Source organism: Phyllobates terribilis, unplaced genomic scaffold, assembly GCF_046119375.1.
Source record: "Phyllobates terribilis strain yellow unplaced genomic scaffold, ASM4611937v1 Scaffold_7__3_contigs__length_470593459, whole genome shotgun sequence".
NCBI classification, from domain to species: domain Eukaryota; kingdom Metazoa; phylum Chordata; class Amphibia; order Anura; family Dendrobatidae; genus Phyllobates; species Phyllobates terribilis.
The window spans coordinates 68,431,089-68,449,796 of NW_027362767.1; the positions used below are offsets into that span (position 1 = coordinate 68,431,089).

Here is an 18,708-nt window from a genome sequence, read left to right on the forward strand (position 1 = left end):
CATGAGATCCATCAATCTATCCATCGTCTCATATCTATCGCTTATATTTATTGATCTCTCATCCATCTCTCCCCTCCACCTCTCTCTCCCCCATCCATCCCTCCTTCCCTCCCATCCATCCCTTCCCTCCATCTCTCCCCTCCCTCCCCCCCTCCATCCATCCATCCCTTCCTCCATCCCCCCTCCATCCATCCCCTCCCTCCTTCCATCCCTCCCCTCCCTCCATCCATCTCTCCCCTTCCTCCCTCCATCCCTCCCCTCCCTCCCTCCATCCATCCCTCCCCTCCCTCCATCTCTCCCCTCCCTCCATCCCCTCTCTCCATCCATCTCTCCCCTCCCTCCATCCATCTCTCCCCTCCCTCCCTCCATCTCTCCCCTCCCTCCCTCCATCTCTCCCCTCCCTCCCTCCATCTCTCCCCTCCCTCCATCCCCTCTCTCCATCCATCTCTCCCCTCCCTCCATCTCTCCCTCCATCCCTCCATCTCTCCCTCCATCCCTCCATCCCCCCTTCCTCCTTCCATCCCTCCCCTCCCTCCATCCATCTCTCCCTCCATCCATCTCTCCCCTCCCTCCCTCCATCCCCCCTTCCTCCTTCCATCCCTCCCCTCCCTCCATCCATCGGTCATATACATCTCTCTCCCTATCCATCTTATATATATTTATCTCATATCTATCAATGTCATCCATCAATCTATCTATGTACAGTATATCTATCCCATATCTCACAAATATCCAGTTCTCAGGAGGATCAGTAATGTAACATCTCCCAATGTTAGATTTTTTGCCACCACTACTAATGGCCGGGCTTCCTTGTGGAGTTTGTAGATGATTGATGGTCCCCGGCCTCTATACAGTGTGAGGAGTGCGTGACTGGACTGTATGGGGATTATACAATAATGGGAGACGGGATTCATGACAGACGTGCATTAAACTATTTATGATCGTGTGTCTTTCGATGATCTTTTGTCTTTTAGAGGACAATTAAAGTTAATATATCCCAGCAGACAAACTCTGTTTCATTACCAAGCAGAATTCCTAAGACTTCATTAATAGGGCGTAAAATGACCAGGGTGGTACAGTATACGGGGCCCCAAGTGGCACTCAATATAGAGGAGTTTTTCAACAAAAAAAAGAGAAACTTTTGGGCTAACTTTTCCAACATATCCCAATGCGTGCCATTAAATTATATGAAGAATCCATGATATCGAGATACTCTAAACTTTTAAAATTATGGGACTTTCAAGTGCCCGCACCACCCTTACAATCTGATTTTGCTTCAATTTGCCACCTAGCAATGAAGCTGGCTGTATCTATCATACATGAAGTGCACATGCTCCGTGAATTCCACCCACCCGATGCCTCTGTACCCCAACATAATCTGTTGGTGGACAACCAAGAGGCCCCCATACATATTAGATTTCCCACCAATGTGTATGGGGGTCTTTAAAGAGTGGCAATAACAGAGGAATTGCACAATATAGAGATTCTGATGCTCCACAATTGTTATTTTTTTGAGGAACACAAGCACATAATAAATCACATACGTCAGGGGAGATGACAGGTTTAAACAAAGCATTAGTCCTTGGTTTGTCAGAACTGCTGACAACCTTTAGGCATCCCAAGGAGAGATTTTATTATGAAGCAGCACCCTTTATATAAAAAAGCTGACTTCCAGCCTATATTACTGAGAGGGTCACTCCCACAAGAGAAAAAACTGAAATCAAACTTCGTGCAATATTATTAACTAAATGTCACTACTAACATATGTAGGTATAAATATTTTTTTCCATGTAAAACTTGTCCATAGCCTTTGAGACCATTTGGAATAATATATTCCCCTTTAATCATTTTTTCTATAAATGAGTCTGAGCTTCTGAAGGTTTCCTGTTCCATTCTCCTATATGTCAAGCTCCCATCCTGAAAACTTTGTCAAGTTCACACCCAGCAAGTAGCTACATGCTGGGTGTGAAAAAGTTAGATAACGTCTTATGTCTCATCATCGATGCCTCTCGTCCCTTAGAAAAGGGAAAGAATTTTGCTGCATTTGTGGAAATCCCATTTTGGATATAAAATCAGGAAAGAGGAAAATCTTGGCGTGCCAACATCTTAAGAACATAAAAGCAATGGAAGATGTTAGTAAGGGACTTACAGCCTGCAGAATTCCCACCGCATCCTGGGAGAGCCACGCCGGATAAATAACCTCATCATTCAAGATCGCTTCGAAAAGATCATCTTCATTCTCCGCTTCAAAGGGGGCATGACCACAAAGCATCTCGTACAGAAGAACTCCCATGGCCCACCAGTCCACCAAGGGTCCGTACTGCATCTCTTGTAATATCTATATATACAGACAGAATATAGCTAATAGCAAAGTACGAGAAGGAGATAGACAGACTGGTGTGGTCCTCTTCATGTGCAAACTACTTTGTTGCAGTAGTATGCTGCAGATGTCAAGTTGGCCGCTGCTACATTAGTATTCACTGCGGAACCTTGAGAAACACGGTTTGGTGGATCCATTTTAAATATTGTTCTAGCTTATTTAAGGGCTTCTCCAAGGATATGATGCTGATGATATATCCACAGGATCATTGGGGATCTGACACCTTAAAACCCATCAGCTGTTAAGAGCTGATCTGCAGTACTCAGCAGTGGTCACTACACTGAATGAAGCAGCACAGCTAAGCTCCATTCAATGTGTACGTCTGCCTGCCGCAGGAGTAAATCACAGATGATCCGTGGGGGTGACGGGTGTCAGACCCCTACCGATCCGATGATGACCTAAGGATAGGTCATCAATATCATATAACCTCTGGAAGATGCTTATCCGCTTTAGATAACAGTTGGACAAACATTCGTCAGCTGGCAGCTGTTCCTGTTGTGTATATGGCTTTTGCCAGACAACTATGCAAATTGTCTCTTCAGAGAGGAAGAGGACTAGAACTCTAGTGCCACCTATAGGAAGTAACAATCCTAAAACTCAATATCGACTTTTTAACGAGCCTTGTCACATGACTTAGGATAAAAGCCAGAACCTCAATTTGCAGACATTGTTTCGTGGTGTTGCCCCTCGTCAGTGCTAAGTGTGAGATCTGGTTTGGCTGGGTGAGAGGCATCTGACCGGCATGCAAGGGGTAACGTTTCTCGTTGTGGAGAGTGACATGTTAAGCATGTCAAGGTGAGGACACTTAAGCGCAGTATCTGCAAATTGATATTTTGGTTCTGGCTTTTATCCTACGTCATGTGACAAGGCTTGTTAGAGAGTTGATATTGACTTCCTATAGGTGGCGCTAGAGTTCTAGTCCTTTTCCTCTCTGAAGAGACAATTTGCATATTTTCCAGAGGAGCACTGCGGATTAAAAGTCTCCTCACCTTGACACGCCTAACATGTCACTCTCCGCAAGGAGAAACGTTACCCCTTGGATCCCAGCCAGACAACAATGAAATCCAAAATGCCCATCAAGTTGCAGAACTCCTTACACCTTCATCTAATGTGTATGGGCGCCTTTAGCCCGCTACTGGTTTTAAATACCTCTGGTGCAATGTAGTCAGGAGTCCCGCAGAAGGTGGACGTTGTGTATCCTTCACGAATCCCCTCTTTGCACATCCCAAAATCGGCCAACTTGCAATGACCCTCATGATCTAGCAGAACGTTGTCCAGCTTCAGATCCCTGCAAGAAATTAAAGCATTTATAGTAAGTAGCAACAAAAGAGTAACAAAAATCCCCCCAATGTCTGATGTTCTTGGACGAATCTGCCTAAAGGAGCAAAAAAATGTTAAATCTTTTTTTTGCATCTGATTCAGGAACTATAAATGTTCACATTTCAATTAAAATGACACTTCGTGACCAAAGTGCCAGGGCGACAAAAGGTGTGGGCAGTGATGACACCAAGAGCGGTATATCACAAAATGGATTATTTCAACCGGAAATGTCTCAGGATGGGATTGCAACACAACAAGGAAGAGTTTCCGTTCACAAGTTTGGAAAAGTTGGGTGTCATCTCATATGGAAGCTAGAAAACTAAGAAAATCGGGAACTGTAATGGGTTAAACAAGAGGTGGCTTGTAATGCGCTATGTGACAGTTCTCGTAATGGCTCCTAGTCAGTGCCCGGTATTCTGGTCTGTGGTCACCAGCATATTGGGCATATCTCCCAGACATAAATCCAGCAGTAAAGTCTTAAGACTCAGGGTTGCACTGCGGCTCTGACCTTGGCGTGAGCACAAAGGATCCTTTTCTGTCCATAAGCTGCATTCCAGGAAAATCTCCTTTACACCTCACCAGTTTCACATCAATCATTTTTTCCTTAGCAACAAGACTTCATTTTTTGTACAGCCGGGTGTTTTATGAAATTGCTGCCTCATGCAAAGAGATCTGTTTTCACATCGGCACGTCCCATCGCGCCAAGAACCTTGGTGCTCTCTCTAGTCATCATGGGAGATGTAGTCCAGTAATGGATGGACTTTACATTATTGCACAACGCAAGGATTAATACTGTCGGAGTCATAAGCCCCATTTAGATGGGCAGATTGGTCCAGTATTGAGCCTCCTTTGACTATCCACAAGTCGATTGCCGCTCGTTTATGGTCTGTCCACACTAGCCGAAAAAAAACTGCATGGGGAAGACTAAATCGGTAATAAGATGTCTCTGTCCCCATAGAGAATGATTGTCAGCAGAGTATCCACTTTTGTGCTGCCCACAATAATGATTTCTATGACGGCATAAATCTGATCATCTGACAAATTAGAGTTTTGCATCGTTTGTCAGGAGATCGGTGGCATATATACACTGACCAATAACTGGAAGAAGAGTCCTTATGATTGCTCATTAGTCGACTATCAGCCCATGTAAAAGGACATATCGGTTTATGCACCGGTCGCATTGACATCTGGGTCTCGGTGCCATAGGGTGCTCAAAAACTCTTATGCAGCATCCTAAAGACCCCCCCTACACATTGGATTAAAGTCTGCCAAACCTGCCGATTTCAGTACGACTGGCCGACAGCCTATTGTGCATAGGGCCTCCCAACTCTTCCCCAACCAATGATGTTGGGGAAGACAAGGACCAGAAAGTTGGAATTTCAATGGCTGGTTCCTTTGTTCTCCAGGAAATAAGCTTCCGTAAGAGGAGTCAGGCAGTGACCAAGCCGAGCGTTCCTGTGTGCCGGTAAATAGCGAAAGAAAGCGGTCGGCCAAGCGATCCGCTATGTAATTTGTAAGGCCAGCTTAGGACACCAGTTTTATAAAGGCAGTTAGTAAGCGGTGGCTCTCTTACAGATTTTGTATTGGCGCCCAAGATATGCAAGGTGCTCCACCTAACGCTACACTACATTCAGCTCCTACAGAAGTTCTATGGACCCAAGAGTTAGTCCTTCAGTTTAAGGAGTTCTACAGCTGAAACTGGAAAGTTAACAGCGCTACACAAGAAGGTGAAGGAGAAGGTGATCATACACATCAGACAGGTGGTGGTCAAAGTCTTGGACAGCCGACACCTATCCCTGCCTATATCCAAATATATATATGCACGCTAGACTGTGCATCCATGTGTACGGGGAGAAAGTCACTGTCAGTGAGAAAAAAAAAAAAGGATCGGGCAATATTTTTCTCCTCCAAAATCATCCGTCAGGAAAAGAAAACATGAGGTCCTCATGCACAATAGATAGTTGGAGAATTTGGACAACTTTTAACCAATGTTTGTGAGTCTGTATTGGAGCAGAGCTACAGTGGCATCATGTCGCTACTACGATCATTTGGGCATGGTAGATGGAGGGATCTCACCCTACGAGTGAATAATGTATGGATACAAAGTGGCATCATCCTATACATATGTTACACGCACGCCGCTAGGTTCAGATAGGGCGAGACGGGTTTCATGAATTCGTTGGAATCCTGGGGGAACTGTCACTCAGGGAGACCATAGGCTGCAGCTTCTCTCAGGCACACGATAGATTCAATTGCTGACCAGACACATCTGACAAGAGTCTTTTTCAACATTTTAACAGTGGAATTTAATCTGAAGCACGGCCAGTGCAATTCAGGGATATTACAGCAACAATCTTCATTATAGTAAAGCCTATAAAAGCAGGCACAGTATTACACAGTCTCTTCAGTAGCATAATTCAGTATAGATTAGATCTCTTAGCAGCACACTTCTATGCATACACAACCACAGGCTTTTTCTTCACAAGGCCTCAATAGTAAACAGCATTCTTTATCCTGCATTGAGATGGAGGGGGGAGGGTTTGATGAGGGAGAAGATCCCTATGACACGATTCCTTCCAGTCCTTATCTTCCTGGCCGATAATACTCCATACTGTTAGCTCAGGGAGTCTAGCTGACCTGTGTTTTGCTTCCCTCCTGACTTGAATTCTGTTCCCTTGCCTTCTGTGAGATACAGATCACACACTACCTTTCTCTTCGGCTCCAGCCAGACAGTAAACAACTTCCCCACAATCCCCCTGGGGCTCTGCTAAAACACTCCCTGTGACTCTGTTAACCCTTCTAGTTGCTGGATGCTTCTGGAGCACAACACTTCCTGTCTCCTGTGCTTCTCTTATTTGTAATAGTTGTTGGATGCTTTTGAAGCAACAGCACTACTTCTGCATGTCACACTCTGCAACAGCACTACTTCTGCATGTCACACAGAGATTTGATTATAAGTACTAGACCCAGAAGATTCAAATTGTACCTTGGTCTATAAACATTTTAGGACACGTCCATGAGTAATTTTGGTTAAAAAAAAACCACGGTCCAGAGATAGGACATTGCTACCGTCTTCCTCACTGACAGTTTCAAGAAGAAGCATTGATGGCACATGCCGGTATACCCAATCATCCTACTACTAGATTGTGTCACAGTAGGGGCGAGAGTGCACCCACTTTAATTCTAAAATGATGAAAGACAAGTATAAAGGAACCTGCGTCTTTCAGGCACTTACTGAGAAATAAGGACAATGTTTTATAGCGATACCCCTATATCCCCCACTTTAGTCTTACATCAGTGCATGCCAATAGTCCGCACAGCCAAAGGAAACTTTAGTTTGAATTAATATCCTATAACTAAAGCCAAGCAGATGCCCGAGCTTGTGAGCAATTACTGTATAGCCGTATGGAAAAAGAGGAAAAACATTCCACTGTTAAGAGAGAAAACGGAAAATGGGTCAAAATGGTGGATACTGCTGGTGTGACTGCCAGCTTCTAATTTTTCCCCTCGTCTCTTGCCAGGAGGCATCATCTGATCTAATAGAGCACAGGGTCCTGTTCTCTGGATGTCGCATTATATAACACCATCCATCCAGACACTAAGGCAACACACAAATAATCCTACAAACAGCAAAGGAAACCTGATGGAAAAGAAATAATGCCATTCCTACAGCACAAAACCCCATCTAGCCCTCTGCGAAAGTAGATTTTAGAAAACCGTCAGAAATAGAAATCGAGATTACTGACTGTTAATCATTTCTATGTATTTGGATCTTCCCATAAATTTGCTTCATTTCCACCAGTAATGTCGACCAAGGAGACCACAGCTTCAGGGGAAGAGGGCCAGAGTTTGTAGATATATTTTCATCCATTTGGACTGCCATCGATTGGGTGCGCTCATCACTCCTGGAACGTACGATTTTCCAACCACCTGCATTTCCCATTAAATAATTCTAGCCCATCTTTTCATCACACTTAGCATTATGTCATTCTTCTGTTATTAATCCTGTCTCACTTTCAGCATGGATCAGACCATGCACTCCACCTTCAACATGGATCAGACCATGCACTCCACCTTCAGCATGGATCAGACCATGCACTCCACCTTCAGCATGGATCACACCATGCACTCCACGTTCAGCATGGATCACACCATGCACTCCACCTTCAGCATGGATCACACCATGCACTCCACCTTCAGCATGGATCACACCATGCACTCCACCTTCAGCATGGATCACACCATGCACTCCACCTTCAGCATGGATCACACCATGCACTCCACCTTCAGCATGGATCACACCATGCACTCCACCTTCAGCATGGATCACACCATGCACTCCACCTTCAGCATGGATCACACCATGCACTCCACCTTCAGCATGGATCACACCATGCACTCCACCTTCAGCATGGATCACACCATGCACTCCACCTTCAGCATTGGATCACACCATGCACTCCACCTTCAGCATTGGATCACACCATGCACTCCACCTTCAGCATGGATCACACCATGCACTCCACCTTCAGCATGGATCACACCATGCACTCCACCTTCAGCATGGATCACACCATGCACTCCACCTTCAGCATGGATCACACCATGCACTCCACCTTCAGCAGTGGATCACACCATGCACTCCACCTTCAGCAGTGGATCACACCATGCACTCCACCTTCAGCATGGATCACACCATGCACTCCACCTTCAGCATGGATCACACCATGCACTCCACCTTCAGCATGGATCACACCATGCATTCCACCTTCAGCATGGATCACACCATGCACTCCACCTTCAGCATGGATCACACCATGCACTCCACCTTCAGCATGGATCAAACTCTGTCCATCACCACGGGTTGCACCATGCCCATCACTACAAGTCGCACCGTGCCCATCACCATGGATCGTGCCCATTACCGTTGACACGGATCAGACCATGCCTGTCATTGTTAATATGGATCGGGCCGTGCCCGTCACCATGGATTGGACCATACAAAGCCCCACGGATCGGACCGTGCCCGTCACCGTCAGTACAGACAGACACGCCAGCATGGATAAGGCCGTGCCAGTGACCGTCGGCACGGATCGAACCATGGCTGTCACCGTCGGCATGGATCGGACCATGGCTGTCACCGTCGGCACGGAACGGAGAGTGGCTGTCACTGTCACCATGGATCGGACCGTGGCTGTCACCGTCAGTATGGATCGGACCGTGGCTGTCACCGTCAGTATAGATCGGACCGTGGCTGTCACCGTCAGTATAGATCGGACCGTGGCTGTCACCGTCAGTACAGATCGGACCGTGGCTGTCACCGTCAGTATGGATCGGACTGTGTCTGTCACCGTCAGCATAGATAGGGCTGTCACTGTCACCACAGATCGGACTGTGCCTGTCACCGTCACCATGAAGGAAGGCACTAGCTCTGCACAATGTTTAGACAGTGTGAAATGCGTCGTCCCATCTACACGATGCCAGGAGTTGCCTGCAGCCCATCAGGACGGTGTGAACGGAGCGCGGCGTGGTGTGTAAGATCTGCAGCAGGTTCAGTACATGAAACCCTCACAGATGGCGGCAGAAGAGACGGCTTGTAAGAGAATTACTCCGTTATGTAACGAGGATATAAATAGCGGCCGACAGATCTAAGCCCAGCAGAAATCTTAAGCAGCTGAAAACCTGGATGTCAGTAATTCATTAACATGTGACGGCCGAGGTTAGAGCCAAACAAACAAGTTATCATCAAATATGGATGACCTGGAGGAGACGCAGGCAGGACTGGATTAGAAAATCTATAATGCAAAGACACTGGAGGCAACGATGGCGTCCACTGCAATTAACCCATTCACTCATAGTAGTAGATAGAAGCAGTGAGATAAAACATTGTATATACCATTACATAACATAAAACAACTCAGGACACTACAGTATAGACTGCCTCGTCTTTGACCCCTATAGTCAGCGGCTACTGTATGTACAGTATGTCCCCCCATATACAGTGCCGCCACTTCCTAATATTCACACTCTGCTCATTTTCTTCATCTAGGTAGAGTTTCTCCGCTTTGTATTAAATTGCCACACTTTCAACATGACTTTTAAAACTAGTAATATTCACAGCAGGAGTCAGCAATCAGCGACAATCCCACTGCTGTGAAACTACAACTCCAAGCATTCCTGCAGGCGGCTGTCAAGCCATGCTGGGAGTTGAAGTTTCATTACAGCTAAAATGTCGCCGTTGGCGGACCCCTGATACACATTGTCTGGTGTAAATGTGACTTGATGTATAAATCTGGGCACGTTCAGACGCTGAAGTAGCAGGAGATGTCGGGAGATGTGAACTCAGCAGCGTGTATAATGGACGAGGAGGGACTAGAAATGCAAAGCAATGTCTGATAATAGATCTTCTATAGCTGGGAGGCATGTGCACAGTTTGCATGTTCTCCTCGTGTTTGTGTGGGTTTCCTCCGGGTTCTCCGGTTTCCTCCCACACTCCAAAGATATACTGATAGGGAATGTAGATTGTGAGCCCCAATGGGGACAGTGCCGATAATGTCTATAAAGCTCTATGGAATATGATGGCGCCATATAATCAACGCATAATAAATAGTTGTGCTGTATATGTCACTGGTGGATTTATAGGATATTACCACCTACAAAGGGACATTCTTAATCATAAATGAGGCTGTGGTCCCTTGAATGAGTCCACAATGGAGGAAACACAAAGCCCAATGCCATAAAAGTTGCAAACAAAGGCACAGGACCCCACACCTCAGTGACAACCAAACAGCATTGTTGTCCTAATGTTTCCACCATATTGTCTGCACAATAGGAGGAAGCCCCCTGCAGAGCCGGGCAGCATTCCTACAGGGTCACCGACATAATACCCACAACACTATATTAGTCGGGGGTAGGGTCTTTTAACTGGCAATGACCTTTGTTGCTAATCTACTTGAGGGTCATACAATGTAACCCCCTTGTTGACGTTCCTACACCCCAGTAGGATTTATGCATGGGGACCGTCCTTATGAGCAATACTTCTTTTCCCTTCTGGTGGCGCTATAGGGAACCTACACACTCGCTGTATGGCTTGCTCACCGAGAGCTCAGTTGGACACCAGGTGGTCAGCATATGGTTTTCACTGCGGATTCCCCACAGCGTCGCCCCTGACCCCTGATACACATGCACGCCCGGTTTGGCTGACTGTGCATGTCTTCTCAATGGAGAGAGAAGAGCAATTTGCCGACCTGCATCTTTTCTCCAATCAGGACAAAGGGATCTGGTGCTTGAATTCAAAGTGCCTGATCCTTATAGCCAGAACGCCGCCATACACATCAGATGATCAGAAGGTTTGGTCGACCATGCCATTAAAACTTCTTCACTGTTTAATGAATTTTTAACTTTCCCAAAAGTGGTTCCAAAGCAGTTGTAAAACAAAGATGATTGCCCTCACCCTCCCCTGGTCCAGTGACGGCTCTTTCTGTCGCTGCTCAAATCCCTGTGAATTGGCTGCGGACGTGATGTCACTGCTGCAGACCGGAGAGAGCCGACGCTGGACCTGGGGAGGGTGAGGATAATCTGCATTTGTTGCTTTACAACTAGGCATTTATTTGAGGACCACTTTTAGGAAAGTTAACCCCTTCTGGCCTTTTAATAAATCTATGAATTGCTCAAGTCCATCGGTTTTTAGTTGCAACCTTTCTTGGGAGGCTAACTGGGGGGGGCACTGCAATGTTAGCAGGGTTTGTCATCCAGCTTTCCTCGATTCTGAAAGGAAACTTCCCAGCCATGTAATTATACAGAATCTGCAGAAAAAAAACCCGGGTGACAACAGTTGATAGTTTTACTGTGACCATTTTCACTGTCGCCCAATTACCCCCCCAGTGTGAAGAACAGACCGTCCTTTTCTCACTCTTGCTCATGGCAACAATGTATTTTCTTTGTTTGGATTTTCTATTTTTTGTGAAAATTGAAAAATATTAAAAAAAAAATATTGTGACAAAAAAATAATAAACAGTATTTCTGACTGTACATGGAACCCTCAGGCTTGTAAGAACATGATGGGAGTTGTGGTTACACAATTATGCCATGCTGTAGACCACCGCTTTGCACGGACGACCGTGTTTATAGTTCATTCATGTTGTTTTCTTGCTTTATTCCCCCAGACACAGAATTGAGTCATCTTTGGCTATAAGAAGCCAGGTCCAGCCTGTGTCAAACTTTTAAGAAACCGCAACCTCTGCCTTCTCGTCAGTGACATGACAACGGACGTCAAAGATCAGATAAACCCATCCCAGGGCCAGGCTGCTGCTACCACTTCTCTGATTTCTGGGAAATCCTACTAACCATGTGGAGAAATTTTGGGATAAATGTCATTGTTTCATGCATTTTTAAAAAAATAAATAAATAAAGGAGTTTTATTTTGCATATGAAAAAAAATGGATAATTTCTCATCATCCTTATTATTTTTATTTTTTACCATCAGTGTGCTGTATGCAAAAAAAGAATAAAAAAAAGAAAAGTTTCCAAACTTCTAAACAGCAAAGAACAATTTATTTTTCATGGACCTGTGGCGCCCCTGCGGGTTCAGTCGCCACAGAGGTACTGCATCTCACCCAGAGGTGTGGTATCTCACGCTCAGGTAAGGATGGAATACTGCCCGGGACCCTAACACCTGCATACAACACACACCACTCCAGGCCAGCAGGAAGGGCAAGATGCTCTGCTACACGGCTGAGCCCTGTCCCTGGCTGGAGTGGGGGGAACCAAGTAAAGGGGAACCATGTAATGGGTGTGGGTGGAGGAGGTAGATCAGGGGAGCATGTGGGAGGAAGATATAAAAGAAGGAGCCATCTTGAAAGACAGTGTTCAGTGATTAGTCAGAGCTAGAGTTCAGAGCAGGAGCTCTACAGGGGCTCTGCTCAGGAGGAGGGCCTAGTGAGAGAGGCCCAGGTCAGACTGAGGAGAGGAGCAGGAAGAAAGGCTCCAGGAAGACAGAAAGGATCCTAGGGGCACGGGCAGTGCAGATGCCACCCGTGAGCCCGAGTCTGCAGAAACGTGAGAGGATCGGATTGCAGAGAGGGGACCGGCCCCTAACATTAGCAGAGTTCTTCAAGTCTCAGCTATATAACCGGAGGGTGCAGCATTTCAGGTGCTGCAGTCACAGCCACATCTATATCACCAAAAAGGTGGCCATAGAGGACCCAGGGGACAGAGAAGATGTCGCCCGACAAGGTCCGCGGTCACTGGCTTGGGACACTGGGTGTGAGGCGCTGGGAGACGGCCAGAAGGAACACACAGAAAGGGGTCCCATTACGTACTCCAGAGGTACCTGGAAGTTTGCTGAACCCCTCCAGTGGTAAATGCAGGACGGCATGGGAAGTTACCCTGGCCCTGGTGACTTGGAGTCTAAAAATCGTGAGTAAAACCCTGAAGACTGCACCCCACTGTCTCTGCGAATTATTACTGCGCCATCATCCTCTACACCACCCTGCACACCTACTTCATTTACATCCCCACCACTCTGCCCTGGAGCTAAGCTCTACCTGTGGAGAGCTACACCAACTCAGCTGCATTAACAACAGCTCAAGAGGAACTGCTCCGCGGTGGCGGCTCCCTTTAGCTGCATACCACAGGTGGCGTCACAAACATTAAACCATAAAAACTATAATTCCCCTGTAAATTTCCCCTTTTATTGACTGCCCTGGGTCACGGACCGGGTCACCGCCACTGTGACATCTCCCCTAGCAACGATCGGGCCCGGCTACCGAGTACCCCACGGCCGAGGGAGCGCGTCAGACCCGTGCCCACAGCTTCATAAAGGCCAATTCATTAAAGTTTCAGCAGCTGGACCCACAGCAATTATTTCATTGACAGGGCGACTGCATTCAGGTCGTCCAGTTAAACCAAACCCTAAAATACAAAAAGCCATCATATTAGCATCTGCCTCATGGGTTTTTTGTCTTCCTCTGGATTAATATGTTAATCTATGTGACTGCAGACTTGTGAATCCTCACAGCGTGCACACTGTGCACTGTCAGGATTCTCTGATGCCAGGTGCGGAAATGTGCGTTACCGCAAGTATGTAATTTGCATACATGCAGTCACTAGCCAACTAGACATGCGCGGCCTCACTTCATACAAGTGAATTGAGAGAGGCCGAACACGACTAGTCTGTGTCACGACACTGTTGTAGGATGTTCTGGGATTAGGGGCTCCTTCCCTATCCCTAAAGCTAGGGGCGCCCTAGCTATTCCTGCTCCCCGGATTACTTCTGATGGTGAAGACGCCGAGGTCACGTGACTTGCTGAGCTCCTAAAACATCCCTTATCTGTCAACTCCCCCACTCAGGAAAGTGGGGAGTAGTAGTGTATAAGAATACAGAAACCAGACTAACAATGAAAATACCAATCATACATATATGCACTCACAGACAACAGAGTGGAACACCGGGAAGTATAGGTAGGAAGGAAAAGCCAAGTAGGAAAGGATGAGGATTTGCACACAGATAAACACTCCAAACGCCTCCTCAAACAGTCAACACCTCCAACTTCAGGACCAGGCAGTATGAAACTAACACTTGCAATCCCTACTTGTCAGAGGCAAGTTTATATAAGAGAGGGGAGTGGCCAACACTGAACAGCTGAGACCATCAAAGCAGGAAAGCTCCAGAAGCTCTCAACTGTGCAGATTAACCCCTCCACTGCTAGCAGAAACCTGCACTGTTTAATATGATAGTGAAGTGCTTCTAATCAGTGCAGGAGTATGTGAAACCAGACAACGCGATCTTCTGGCACCTATCTGTCATGAAATCACATACTTGCAGTCACAAGATCACCCACTCCCAGAGCCGGCATCGGAGTATCCTCTCAGAGCGCACTGTGTGTGCTGTGAGGATTCACAAGTCTGCAATAACGTAAAGTGACACGAGACTTGAGCCCTAAGCCTGGACAACCCTTTTAAACTTATATCTACCTTATGAAACTATAGTTCCCTATGGGTGGACATGCTGATAATAAATCTTTTTTTTCTCTTTTGCGGATACGTAACCATCACAGCAGGGTGAGCGTTTTTCCTAATCTCTTCCAACGGCTTTAGCTGTTCTGATTTTTATCTTAGATCAAAAGCGAGACACTAGACAAGAGATTAATTTTTTATTGAAGACGATTATAATTGTGCATCCATTCATGGACTGCGCGTCTCTCTAAGAACTGTGTCATGATCTCCTGATTAAGCTCGCAGGGTTTAATGTGTTAGTCTCTGACGTCTGCACGCTGGCTCGGCTGACTCGCTGTGCTACTTTTATAGGAAAACAAGTTCATACACATTTCTCGCATCCACAGGAATCATGACAATGCCACCCAAGTGCAGCAAAAGGCCGCACGTACCGGGGAAGAGCAAGTCATATTGGTAGGACTGTAAATAAGTGATCTCCAACCGTGACCTAGTTAGTGGTTACAAAACTACAGATCCCATCATGCCCTCCCTAATTGAGGCCATTGTTGCATGCTGAGAGCTGTAGTTTTGAAACAGCACCCATTGGTTAGGGAGCACTGCTATAAAGGAAAGTCAAGGGTCCCAATGGAGATCAAGAGTTAGCTTCTCAGTTATACCTTTTAATATGTAAATCCCAATCAAGTCTCATTTTTGTCTTACATGAAATGCCCCAGAAACTAAATAGGAACCCATTTCATGACCTATCAATAATATATATGTTCACATGTAAAGCACCATGGACTTAGTGGCGCTATAATAATAATAAATAATAATAATATGCAATTCTCCTTTGTGATCCCCATACGATGGGATGGTTATTGGGTATGTCTCTCAATCCATATCCAACGGACATTCCAGAATTGGGAGAGCTGTACTGTGGTCTTGGGGGATCTGCAGCTAATCCTGCTTTCAACTGTCTCCTCATCTGTAGGAAACATATACAGGTGAATATAAATGGTGGAGCAGGGAGCAGTCAGCCCCTCACTTCACCATTTACTTGCGTCACTTGAGGCCGGGAACAGATACAGCACAGAGCAGAACTCTGCTCATCATGGGAACAGGGCTAGGAGAGTATTTTCTTATTTAATTAGCTGGAGGCGGCTGGAGTATAGCATGCTATACTGGGTGGAAAGGGGCAGTTGTGCGGTCATCATACAGTTTAGGAGGACCCTGAAAACTGAAAATTTAGGGGGCATCATGATATGTGGGCATGGACAACGTGGGGGGAATTAAAAGGAGAGGGGAGGCACTGGGGGAGTTGTGTAGGAGGCAATGTAGAGGAATTATTGTGTGGGGGCACAGTGGAGGCATCATAATGTACAAGGCAGGTATTGTGAGTATGATACACTGTGGGGGTTGTGTGGGAGAAGCACTGTGGGGCAAGTATTTTGGTACACTAAGTAGGTGAGGCATGAAATGAACAAATACTTAAAATTCACTGAGGGTTCATGAGGTGGTACCCTATGCATGCGCCTACCTCTGACCATACTCCGTCCCAGTCCTGCTGTGCGGTTATCTTATTATTGTGGGGGCATCATAATGTGCAGGTGGGACAGCGTGGGGGCACCATATTGTCTGGAGGGGCATTGCGAGGACGAGATACAGCGTGTGGGCCATAAAGGAGGTATTAAACCACATAGGAGTACTACGGATTTCAATGGTGGAACTACTACTGTGTAGGAGGACGGGGTGGTGTTAGGAGTAAAAGTTATTTCTTTTAAAATTGGGAATGATGTAAAAAGATAAAAGAAAAACATCCGCACAAAAAAAAGAGCAAATCTGTAAATTGGTTTTGTTTTTTGAACGAGGCGCTGTTCATTCTGTGATTACAGGACGCACAATGGGGTGGGGGGGGTCGTAGTTTCTCACCGGCAGGAGAGTCACAGGTTGGAGACCACCAGATAATTCTATCCTGTCACCAACATTCATAGAATCCTTTTCGCCATCTATGTGTAGTATAAGTCATGCATCTGCTCTTCTCCGGACTGTAAAATCCCATGTCTGGTATTAGGGGAGGTCACCTTGGCAGTTCACATATCCCAATTGCTTGACTGATGTATCTGGAAATCCAGATTAATTTCTCTCCGTTCACCATTACACATATGGAGCAATATGTACTGGACAGATCAGTATAATTCACAGGTGTGATGTAATAATGACATCAGGATTCATACCCTTGGTGCACGCGCTCCTGCCCGCTATCCCGGACACAGGCATCTCTACCAACACCATTTCTCCCTGATCTGGGCAGGATTGTGGCAGCTCTAGAATAATATTCTAGGAGGAGGTCTCTGAACTTTCAGCTGTTTGAGTGCTCTGCGGTGACGGAGCACACTATGAACATCACCGATATGCCCGAATGTGCAGCTAGCGGCCATTTACGCAAATGCACTATTGGACAGAAGAACAGTACAGGGGGTACACAGCTTGCAATCAGCTAAGTGCACTTATATTGTTGATTCACCTCTCCCTTACTTTTTCCTCCACTTTCTTGGGCATCAGAAAAATAAAAAATAGCATTACCCATTTTGTGCATTAAAGGAGTGGTAAAGGGGATGCCCCTCCGATCTGATGGTCATAGAATGGTCTAGATCAGGGATGTCAAACTGAAACACACAGAGGGCCAAAATTAAAAATTTGGACAAAGTCGCGGGCCAAACAGTATACAGTATAATGGGCCCCACATAGTCCTCCATACAGAATAATGGGCCCCACATAGTCCTCCATACAGAATAATGGGCCCCACATAGTCCTCCATACAAAATAATGGTCCCCACATAGTCCTCCATACAGAATAACGGACCCCACATAGTCCTCCATACAGAAAAATGGGCCCCACATAGTACTCCATACAAAATAATGGCCCCACGTAGTCCTCCACACAGAATAATGGCCCCACATAGTCCTCCATACAGAATAATGGCCCCACATAGTCCTCCATACAGAATAATGGCCCCACATAGTCCTCCATACAGTATAATGGGCTGCACATAATCCTCCATACAGTATAATGGGCCCCACATAGTCCTCTATACAGAATAATGGGCCCCACATAGTCCTCCATATAGAATAATGGGCCCCACATAGTGCTCCATACAGTACAATGGGCCCCACATAGTCCTCCATACAGAATAATGGGTCTGATAGTCCTCCATACAGAATAATGGGCCCCACATAGTCCTCCATACAGAATAATGGGTCTCACATAGTCCTCCATATAGTATAATGGCCCCACATAGTCCTCCATACAGTATAATGGGCCCCACATAGTCCTCCATACAGTATAATGGGTCCCACATAGTGCTCCATACAGTATAATGGGCCCCACATAGTCCTCCATACAGAATAATGGGCACAACATAGCCCTCTATACAGAATAATGGTATAAATAATACTAAATAATATAAATCAACCGCAGGCATCACCGCTACCATCAATCACTGTTGTTCCATCTAAGTAAGCAGAGGCATTGAGCGCAGTGATTGCGTGCTTTAGTCATGATGTCACACCTGCAGCCAAAAGACAGAGACCGGATCAGCCTCAGGGAGCAGGCAATGGACCTGGGGAGAGTGAGTACTATCTGATTTTATTATTTTACATGGCTGCAAATGACGCGCCCCCTGGGCCAGTGCTGTTAGGGATACCCGGAGCCGGATCAGATGGGGGTTGTAGTCTCCGAGTGGCTGTGACCCGGTCCGTGCCCAGGGTGTCAAACTCAGTGTGTGGCAGTCCTACAGATGTTATTAGATGTTCTTTTGTGTCGACTACGCCACCCGTTGATTTGCGGTCAATACGGCCGCCGCTGCAGCAGAGTCCACTGAGGCTGATGATGTGAGTGCAGCTTTGGTAGTATAACCCCCAACGGGAGGGGTATAGCCTCAGGGGGTCAGCCGTGGAGGATAGTGGTTGTGAAGGTGCAGCAAGGAGACTCAGAGACATAAAATGCAGTTCCAGGGTTTTACTTACTGGTGTTGCTCGGGTCACTGTGTACAGCAGTGACCACCCAAGCCGTG

General features: G+C 46.3%; 1 protein-coding gene across 1 annotated transcript in view; it reads right to left on the reverse strand.

Annotated features, from left to right (window-relative positions):
* PRKCH (protein kinase C eta) overlaps positions 1 to 18,708 on the reverse strand; it is a 168,295-nt gene that overhangs the window by 8,005 nt on the left and 141,582 nt on the right. Inside the window, exons 11-12 of the mRNA XM_073638715.1 lie at positions 3,530 to 3,668; positions 2,150 to 2,338 (exon numbers count right to left, since the gene is read on the reverse strand). Of these exons, the coding sequence (XP_073494816.1) occupies positions 2,150 to 2,338; positions 3,530 to 3,668 (328 nt within the window). The remainder of the gene's footprint in view (positions 1 to 2,149; positions 2,339 to 3,529; positions 3,669 to 18,708) is intronic.